Source organism: Oncorhynchus mykiss, chromosome 5 (genome assembly GCF_057628025.1).
Source record: "Oncorhynchus mykiss isolate SJ-2025 chromosome 5, ASM5762802v1, whole genome shotgun sequence".
Classification (NCBI taxonomy): Eukaryota; Metazoa; Chordata; class Actinopteri; order Salmoniformes; family Salmonidae; genus Oncorhynchus; species Oncorhynchus mykiss.
In genome coordinates this window covers 55,931,630-55,942,392 of record NC_143026.1, presented here as the reverse complement: position 1 = coordinate 55,942,392, position 10,763 = coordinate 55,931,630, and the positions used below count along the sequence as shown (strand labels likewise).

The 10,763-nt window shown below is 45.0% G+C and overlaps 1 protein-coding gene and 1 pseudogene across 1 annotated transcript; both read left to right on the top strand.

Annotated features, from left to right (window-relative positions):
* The first annotated feature begins 3 nt into the window (after positions 1–3).
* LOC110522971 (DNA methyltransferase 1-associated protein 1-like) lies at positions 4–3,846 on the top strand (annotated as a pseudogene).
* A 956-nt stretch (positions 3,847–4,802) lies between these two features.
* Positions 4,803–7,178, top strand: LOC110522871 (uncharacterized). Its single transcript, XM_021601324.3, has 3 exons — positions 4,803–5,662; positions 5,884–6,497; positions 6,714–7,178. Exons 1-3 carry the CDS (start codon positions 5,654–5,656, stop codon positions 7,060–7,062), a joined length of 972 nt encoding a protein of 323 aa, XP_021456999.3. The 5' UTR covers positions 4,803–5,653; the 3' UTR covers positions 7,063–7,178.
* Positions 7,179–10,763: the final 3,585 nt, after the last annotated feature.

Sequence of the window (10,763 nt, the reverse complement as noted above, 5' to 3'; positions counted from 1 at the left end):
ATTATGAGGCTCAAAATTAAGGTCAGGTGCATTCTGTTTCCATTGATCATCCTTGAAATTCAATTGATTGGACATGATTTGGAAAGGCACACACCTGTCTCCCCCGTCTCTCTCTTTTCTTCTCCCCCTGTGTCTGTCTCTCTCCCGCTTTCCCCCTGTTTCCCCCCCCCCCCCTCCCCATCTCTAGGCAGTGCAGGTGCCAGTGTACCCGGAGCAGGAGTATCAGATGTATTTCCATGACGACGGCTGTACCAAAGCAGAGACAGACCAACTGTTTGACCTGCGTTTCATCGTCGTCCACAACTGCTCCTACACACACACTTTAAATACTTCATTTGAATCCACAAATCACATTGCAGTCAGGAGTCATTTCAATTTGAATATTGGCATTTTTAAAAGCAAGTGATACTTCATGAAATACAATGTCTTTCCATTATAATAGACATCCCGTAAACATTCCAGGATTTTGTGCTTTCAGAAACGTTCAACGGATTACCTGAAGGAGCGTTACTACTACATTTGTGCACGCTGAGCAAGGTCCGGGCTGCAACATGGACAGAGCCCAAGATCTACATATTTGTTGCGCGTCACGAGATTCGCAGGAAACCGCAGTAGGAGTAGCTGTGAACTGGACGCGCTACCTTGTCCCGGACCTTCTGTTTTGGACTCTCTCTCTACCGCACCTGCTGTCTCTAAATCTGAATGATCGTCTATGAAAAGCCAACTGACATTTACTCCTGAGGTGCTGACCAACAGCACCCTCTACAACCGTTGACTATTATTATCTGACCCTGCAGGTCATCTATGAACGTTTGAACATCTTGGCCATGTTCTGTTGTAATCTCCACCCGGCACAGCCAGAAGAGGACTGGCCACGCCTCAGAGCCTGGTTCCTCTCTAGGTTTCTTCCTAGGTTCGGGCCTTTCTAGGGAGTTTTTCCTAGCGACCGTGCTTCTACATCTGCATTGCTTGCTGTTTGGTGTTATAGGCTGGGTTTCTGTCCAGCACTTTGTGACATCGGCTGATGTAAAAAAGGGCTTTATAAATCAATGGGATTGATACAACTTTAGAGACAGGGGTGCCTAAGGATTATGCTCAAGTCTGACATGTTTTCCCTCCCTGGCTGGACCCTCGACACCACCTCCACTTAACCTACTCCTTTAATGAACTGCATCATCATCCAGCTGTGGAGGACCATATCCCATGAACTGCCATCTGGCTGGCAGATTTTGTTTTTAATTATATATTTTTGTGAGGTTCTGTATGAAAAGTGCTATTCAAAATAAATCTATTATTATTAAGACAATTCCACTGTTAGTGTTTTGAAGGTGCAGCTTATTCCCCAGTTTGGATCCAACATTTCATGCTGTGTTATAGTCCAGGGTCGTATTCATTAGGGCAAAACGTTTTGCAACGGAAAACTCAAATAAGCTTTCTGAGTGGACAAGTTCAGACAGGACCTCCCTGTTTCAGTTCATTTTTGTCCTGATGAACATGACCCAGCACTCACGTTGCACTTCCTCGTTTTGCCCTGCAGGTGGAAGAAGAGGAGTATCTGATGCAGGAGCTGCGGATGATTGAGAGCAGGAAAAAGGAGCGTGAGAAGAAAGCCCAGGTCCTGCAGGAGCTCATCACTGCCGCCGACACCAACACAGATGAGACGTGCATAGCGCAAGGCCAGCAAGAAGAAGCTCCCACTGAAACGAGAGACAGAGAAACTGGTAAATCAACCATCACCCCCACCCCATGCTTTTGTAGAGATCTGAGAATATCTTGATAGTTGTGAGAAATATGGTGAAGGGCTCCACCTTTCCCTCCAATATAGGCCCCGTGCAATTCTCAACTCCTATCAATATTTTTTTTGTGTGGTTACGATTTCAAGTGTGTTTTGCATTTAAAAGGACCCTGATGCCACCCTGCTTTAAAAAAAAGTGACCAAGTCTGTCTTACTCACCTCTCTACTGTCTCCGTCTGTCCACAACAAGCTGTTCCTGAGATAGCAGGCATCATATTCCCCGACTTCAAATCAGCTGGAGTCTCACTGCGCAGTCAGAGGGTAAGCATGGCCATTCACTAAAACGATCAGTTGCATATGATTTGTATATAGGAACAGCATATGGGTTTTGCTTAGATTGTTCCCCTCCAAAAATATCATCCTAGGACCTCAACTTTACAAAAGGCCAATATAAAGCACTCGTCTCAAACAATCAATTTGAGATGGTTTTGGAAAACTCTCCACCAACGTTCCATTTTTACAAGGGTCCAAAAGATCAATTTATTTGACTTTATTTCACCGGTCTAGCATGCGTGGTCTCATAGCTTGTGATGTATGCTGAGAGTGGCTGGAGCATGTTAGGCCTGGCTCTAAGTCCCAAATAGTACCCTAATTTCCTAGGTAGTGCACTACTTTTGACCAGGGCCCATAGGATTCTGGTCAAAAGCGGTGCACTTTATAGGGAACAGAGTGCCATTTGGGAGGCGGGACACAGTCCTAGCTCTCATTAGCAAAAACCATGATTTATGCCGCTAGTGGCGCACTAATATCTGTAAGACGTAGCAGCAGAGGGAGCTTATTCGTCTGAAAGACTGATGGGGAGCCGTTACTCTCTATGCAAAATGCATTAGGGCTAAAGGAGTGGAGTTCTCCTCGGATAATCTGTCAGTTTATCCCCATATTCCTGACATCCCCGACTTATTGTGTGTGTGTGTGCGTGTTACAGATGAAACTGCCGAGCTCGGTAGGCCAGAAGAAGATCAAGGCCATTGAGGAGTTTGTGACGGAGCGGGAAGTGGGTGAGTGTGCAGCTAGCCATACCACCTACCACCACCGTATCCTAGGACTAAATGATACGGAAAGCAAACCAAGGCACTATCTCACACAAGCGATATAAATCACATCTACCACACCAACCTGAATAGAGAAAACAGACCTCAGAAAGTATTGACAAAAAAAATGGCTCAACCTGTAAGAGAGACCATCCCAAAAATACCAACGCACTCTTACCAGGTAGTGGAGTGACTACGCCTTTATTGAGTTTGCATATCCATGTAGGAATAGTAAAACCAGGCAAACAATTTGGTTACTGACAATGGATTGCGGTTTCACACAACCCAAATCAGGGCCTCAAAGTGGTACGTCCTGCGTGTTTCTAACTCCATCTTTCCCTACTCTGTTCTCTCTGTGTAGACCTGAACCCCATGCCCACAGAGGACATAGTCCAGATGTTCAATGAGCTACTCATTGGCATGGTGCTGGTCAAGGAGCTGAAGCAGGCTCATGGTATCTGAGTACGAACAACAGATGCTCCGCCACTTCTTCAAGGCCCTGCTGCTGAAGGCTGGAGGAGGGGTGGGCCCTGTCAGGCCCCCAGGGGGAGGAGGACTGGGTGGTCTGTAGGTGCCCGGCCTCGATGACATCAATGGGGAGGCCAAGGAGCAGATCATTGATGCGGTGGGAGCCCCACTCACCCCCAACTCAAGTATTTTAACCCACCCCACGCACACAAACCTTGGTTGTTTTCATTAGGCACCATATGGAATAAAACTGATATAAACGAGGGACGACCGGAGCTTGTCCTATGAGGAATGCTTGTTTTCGTTGTCCGTCGCTATATGTTTTGATATAGTGTACCCTAATGAATACAGCCCGGCTGTCTAACAGGAGTTGGCTGAATAGAACTTGTCAAAGAGAATACATTTCGGCAGTGTTCCAATGGGCACTGTCATAGTTGCATGTGAAATTATGCAGATATGTTCTGGACCAATGGCTGACAGCGTTTGGTGCGTTCTTTGTCATTCCAGCATAAACGCAGAGAGTCCGCCTCCAGATCCTCGTCCATCAAGTAGGTGAAGAGGCTTTGACGTGGAAAATGAGCCCTGGGGTTTTATGTGACTGAGGAGGAGAGGAGAGAGGATGAGGTCACATCCCACCCTGGCCTCAGTGGAGTGGCCTGTAGAGCGGAGGGCTGGAGAAAGGGGGAGAGGGTTTGTCATCCATCACTCCCCCCCCCCCCCAATAACAAACAACCAAGACCCCCCCCCCCCCCCCCAAATGTGACTGATGCTCCTGTACAATAACCCCCCCCCCACCCCACCACCACCACCCCAGGCCCAACATCTACTCTCCCCTTTACAGCAATACCATGACAAATACAACGACTGACATTCCTTTTCATTACTCCTCCTCTCCCTCCTTTGTGAAGGCTGAGATGAGGCCAGATAAACTGTAAATAGCCAGACCGAGCTAATAGAGCCATGGCGGAGAGATGAGCCTACTGTCTGTTTGAGATTGGGCCTGGTTTCCCAAAAGCATCTTAAGGCTAAATTCTAACAATTTAGCCTTAATATGCTTTTGGGAAACCGGGCCCAGGCCCATAAATAAGGGCAATCTCTGACCACAGTTGTTTCATCATGCTGTTTTGTTACCTTGCTTATGTCGTTTTGTGTTCCCTCTTAGTGGAGGCACCCCCTGTCATTGCATTAAAAGCAACAGCCATGGAAAGTGCCATTTCAGATAAGTCAAAAGGTTTTTGCTTATCTTGGCTTGTGGGAGAGTTTTTGATCAAGCTAAAATGGGCTGCTGTCCTCGCTGAATCAGAAAATAGTTGAAAGCAACCTACAAGATTGACCAAATCAATAAACCTATTTTTTTTTTTCAAATGGTCTTGTGTTCTGATATCTCATTTGTAGCATAGTTCCCGTATTGAAGTCATGCTAGAATCGGTGTGGTATAATCGGTCTGTAATCAGCACATACAACCTCTAAAGGCACGAGCTTGAAGCTAACACCAGAAGATCCGGCATGGGGTGGAACGAGATTGAGAAGACAGCGCAGAACAGAGTGTGACGGAGAGGAGTTGAAAAGCTGCTTTTAAATGTCTTTCCAGCAACAACAACAAAAAATACGTATTTTCAACGTGTTGTGCTCATAGACCCGTCGCTTTACCAGGGAGCATACCAAAGTACTAATCGGTCTAAATGTAAATCATGCTCTGCAGCAGTGATGTAAGATTTATTCCGAAACAATTAATGTTGAAAATGAATGGGATGTAAAGCTATAAGATCATGACATGTTGGCCTTGCCTGCCATTCCAGTGAAATTACAAATTAGTTCATTAATATGTTAATTAGACCATGTTATTTTTTTGTTTACGGCTGGCCACTGGAACAGCATTAGATTTCTCATAATATTTCTAATTGCATGTCAATGATGCTATTGAGCTCATTTGGGCAGGAATTTGTATGCAAATGTCACGTAAAAGGGGTTGGCTGGTGAAGTATGCACGTTTCTTTGAATGAGAATTATCGATATTTAAAATATGTATATATATTTGGGGAAGATTTTAATGATTTACTTAGGGAAGATTTTAATGATATCACACAGGAATAACTGCATAGCTGGTCATATTAGAAAACTCAGTGCAAAAGCTGAGACCGATAACGTTTATAAGGTTGCGCATTGAAATGGAGGCAACGCCACTATTCCGTGCGCTCTTTTATGACGTTTCATTCCAGAATCTGTAGGTAGATAAACTCCAACAAATAAATTCGAAAGGCTATTACTTGGATGACATTTCAAACAAGATCTTTCATCGCAGACTTCCATTCAGCGCAAACTAAGATTTATCCAAACTTCTCAACAAAGGAATTCAAAAATGGGCAACGTGAGTAGGCAAATATACTTGCTCGTTTTTCAGTTGTTGACAGGTTTACTGTTTTGAGGTAACCCTAATAATACATTTTTTTATAAACAATTCGACAGGTTTGACCTGTAGGCTTAAAAAAAGCCATCCTTACTAGTGTAGAAAAGATTCCCAGAGCCTTTCAAATCATGATGTCCATGTATTTAGAAATTCCAATTGTTAACTCATAACACACTTTTCAGGTTTGGGAGTCCAACCTGTGTGTCCACCCCACAAATCCCTCAGCAATCAGGATGATCCTGAGAAGGGTTGGTTTTCCAGGCTCATCTCAGAAGGCTGTGTGGAGTCCTGTGCTGACCCAGCTGTCCCAGAGTGCTGTACACCATGTGGAGGCCAATGCCAGTCATGACCTTCCCTGCCCCCTGACAGTGGAGCTGTTGAAGGCAAGAAATCTTTACATTCCATGGTTGAAGGATAGTCCTACTGTCAATCAGGAAGTGAGCCAGCTCAAGAGACCTAAGTTGACCCAGCTGTCCCAGGGTGCTGTGCAGCATGTGGAGGCCGGTGCCAAAGCCAGTCAGGTATCCTCGTACCTTTCTTGGAAGAGGCTGAAGGATTTTATTGCGAAACAGAAGGTGAGCCAGCCCAAGAGGCCTAAACTGGTCCCCAGCATCAGGGGCCCCAAGGACCCCAGCCCACTACGACAGAAGCAGCAGCGACAGAGGAAGAGGTCAGCCGATAAGGTGTATGGCAGCAGCGGGTGCCCGAGAGCAGCCAAGAAGGACATCTCTGGAGATCTGGCCCAGCTCAAGCCTGGTCAGTCCACAGGAGACGCCTGGAACAATACAGACACTGGGTAAATATCATTACAGCTAATACTGTATTATGGAATTTGTATGATTTTTAATTTAATGACCCAATAGAATTCAATAACTCTGATTTCCCTTGAAGACTACAAACGAGGTAGGTTCCATACTGTACAATGATGGAAGAGTTGGCGACAACACATGCCAGTACAGTATGGAACCAGGCCAGGAACAAGGTGTTGTGAGGCTGTGTTTGTATCCTATAGAGCTGAAGAACCTTGTCGTCTGGAGGTTATGAAGAACCTGACAGGTCTGTGGGACAGCACTGGGCAAGGCCAGCCTCAGCCGACTCCACCAGCCAACCGTCTCAGCCCCTCCCTGGCCCAGTACTTAGCCTCCACTGTCACACCGAGGACCTTTGACCTCCAGATAATGGGCATGACCTCTGACCTAATGGACTTCTTGGACATGCCTGAGGAGAGACTGTCTATAGAGCTTTGGGACCTCGCGGAGGGCACAGGGGACCAGCGCTACAAAGCCAACTGGCAATTCTCCGAGGAGCACGGCAATGTGCTGATGGAGGGAGTCTGGCTCCAGAAAGACGACAACTGGTAATTTGGAGACCTCAGCTCGCCCAAACGCTTCCTCAGTAGGAAAGACGAGGGAGCTTATCTGCTGATATTCACTCATTCATATGCACACATCAGTAAAGGCTTTGAGGAAAATAGAAATTGCAATTGGAAGTTCAGTTTACTTTCTGAATTTTAAAGGAATTGACATCAACCCCGGAACAAATGTGTGTCCTCACAGGCACACACAAAAAAAGGATGACTCTTGAGGATTGCAGTATCTTATCATTTTTATATACAATTAATATTTTCATTAGCATAAATACAGTCATTCTTGTGTTTTTATTCACCTTTAAAATCCTGCCATGACAACCAGAGAAGTGTAGCATTGTAGGGTTGCTGTGTCTGTGCATTTGACTAGTCTAAAACGTCATGAACTGATGGTGTCACAGGTGGGATCTGAACACTGGTCTACTGCGTGAGAAACCACCATCTTAACAATTAGGCCAATAGATAATTCCTCCATTACACTGGCATAAGGGCCACTTATAGGAATTAATCTCTACCAGGTATAGTAGGACAACATATTTAATAACTGATATGTCATATTACTTCCCCGAAAGGAATATAGATGTGTTGATCCCCAGGATGGGATATATGAGGATGATATGTCCACCCAAGCATCCAGACGCATGAAATAAATTAGCTTCCAGAATGCACTTGATTGCTGAAATAAATGGATTTCCGTTAATGATTCTATATTTTATTCGCTTTTATACAGCGCATGGTTATCTTTGAGCTTGTGAAAAAGTGAGTTTGTTTCAGTGTCAATTGGCGCTTTTTTTACTCATTCATCTCGAGTGTGTTATTTAAGTGACTGATTTACGTTGGGGTTTTGATTAATTCAGATGGTATTTACAGGGCTTTCAGAAAGTGTTCACACCCCTTGACTTTTTCCACATTTTGTTGTGTTACAACCTGAATTTAAAATGGATTCAATTGAAATTTTTTTAAAAATTAAAAAGCTGACACTGAATATCCCTTTGAGCATGGTGAAGTTATTAACTACACTTTGGATGGTGTATCAATACACCCAGTCACTACAAAGATACAGGCATCCTTCCTAACTCAGTTGCCGGAGAGGAAGGAAACCGCTCAAGGATTTCACCATGAGGCCAATGGTGACTTTAAAACAGTTACAGAGTTTAATGGCCGTGATAGGAGAAAACTGAGGATGGATCAACATTGTAGTTAATCCACAACACTAATATTAATGACAGATTGAAAAGAAGGAAGCCTGTACAGAATAAACATTTACCAAAACATGCATCCTGTTTGCAAAAGGCACTAAAGTCTTCCTCTCCGCATTTATAAAATTGCTTATTCCAGTTACTAATAAACATGCACTCCTTAAGAAAAGTACTTTAAAAACTGTTAAATCCCCATGGATTGATAAGGAATTAAAAAATTGTGTTAAAAACGTGTATGGTTGAGGGACCAGGCATAAGGAATGGCAAATTAGTTTGGCTGCACAGCTGTCACTTGTGCTCCCTCTTCGGCCTCTAGGTCACCAGGCTGCTCGTTATGGTGCACACCTGTCACCATTGTTACGCGCACCTGCAGGTCATCAGACTCACCTGTACTCCATCACTTCCCTGATTACCTTCTCTATACAGTGGGGAGAACAAGTATTTGATACTTACAAAGCATGTAGAGGTCTGTAATTTTTTTTATCATAGGTACACTTCAACTGTGAGAGACTGAATCTAAAACAAAAATCCAGAAAATCGCATTTTATGATTTTTAAGTAATTCATTGGCATTTTATTGCATGACATAAGTATTTGATACATCAGAAAAGCATAACTTAATATTTGGTACAGAAACCTTTGTTTGCAATTACAGAGATCATACGTTTCCTGTAGTTCTTGACCAGATTTGCACACACTGCAGCAGGGATTTTGGCCCACTTCTCCATACAAACCTTCTCCAGATCCTTCAGGTTTCGGGGCTGTCGCTGGGCAATATGGACTTTCAGCTCCCTCCAAAGATTTTCTGTTGGGTTCAGGTCTGGAGGCTGGCTAGGCCACTCCAGGAACTTGAGACGCTTCATATGGAGCCACTCCTTAGTTGCCCTGGCTGTGTGTTTCGGGTCGTTGTCATGCTGGAAGACCCAGCCACGACCCATCTTCAATGCTCTTACTGAGGGAAGGAGGTTGTTGGCCAAGATCTCGCGATACATGGCCCCATCCATCCTCCCCTCAATATGGTGCAGTCGTCCTGTCCACTTTGCAGAAAAGCATCCCCAAATAATTATGTTTCCACCTCCATGCTTCACGGTTGGGATGGTGTTCTTGGGGTTGTACTCATCCTTCTTCTTCCTCCAAACACGGCGAGTGGAGTTTAGACCAAAAAGCTATTTTTGTCTCATCAGACCACATGACCTTCTCCCATTCCTCCTCTGGATCATCCAGACGGTCATTGGCAAACTTCAGAAAGGGCCTGGACATGCGCTGGCTTGAGCAGGGGGACCTTGCGTGCGCTGCAGAATTTTAATCCATGACGGTGTAGTGTGTTACTAATGGTTTTCTTTGAGACTGTGGTCCTAGCTTTCTTCAGGTCATTGACCAGGTCCTGCCGTGTAGTTCTGGGCTGATACCTCACCTTCCTCATAATCATTGATGCCCCACGAGGTGAGATCTTGCATGGAGCCCCAGACCGAGGGTGATTTACCGTCATCTTGCACTTCATCAATTTTCTAATTGCGCCAACAGTTGTTGCCTTCTCACCAAGCTGCTTGCTTGTCCTGTAGCCCATCCCAGCCTTGTGCATGTCTACAATTCTATCCCTGATGTCCTTACACAGCTCTCTGGTCTTGGCCATTGTGGAGAGGTTGGAGTCTGTTTGATTAAAAGACAGGTGTCTTTTATACAGGTAACGAGATCAAACAGGTGCAGTTAATACAGGTAATGAGTGGAGAACAGGAGGGCTTCTTAAAGAAAAACTAACAGGTCTGTGAGAGCCAGAATTCTTACTGGTTGGTAGGTGATCAAATACTTATGTCATGCAATAAAATGCAAATGAATTACTTAAAAATCATACAATGTGATTTTCTGGATTTTTGTTTTAGATTCCGTCTCTCACAGATGGAAGGGTAGCTATGATAAAAATGACAGACCTCTACATGCTTTGCAAGTAGGAAAACCTGCAAAATCGGCAGTGTATCAAATACTTGTTCTCCCCACTGTATGTCACTCCCTTTGGTTCCTTCCCCAGGTGTTATTGTTTCTGTGTCATGTCTGTGCGTTGTTCATAGTTTGTATTATGTTTAGTTTATTTATTAAAACACTCACTCCCTGAACTTGCTTCCCAACCCTCACCGCACATCGTTACAGAATAACGCCTCACCTAAGGGAAGCATCTGGACTGGCTGAGTGTTTTTTTTTCTTCTTCTTCGGTGGGAATGACATCGGGTCCGGGAGCCGCTACCGACTCTCAGACCGATCGCCAGGCTCTCCCGCCTCCGCCTGCTCTCATGCCTTAGCCGGGTCACCATGCTCCCCTGCCTCAGCCGAGTCATCGGGCTTTCATGCCTTCACCGGATAGCTAGGCTCCAGCTCATCAGGCTCTCATGCCTCAGCTGGATCGCCAGGTTCCTCTGCCTCAGCCGGTCTGTCAAGTTGCCGTGCATCAGCAGGGGTGACCGGTCCGCTCCTGATCCCCAAGACATCCCTTTGGTTGGCATTCT

Coding starts and splice junctions, on each gene's coding strand:
- LOC110522871 (XM_021601324.3), top strand. Junction 6,498..6,713: donor TGGAACAATACAGACACTGG/GTAAATATCATT, acceptor TGTATCCTATAG/AGCTGAAGAACCTTGTCGTC.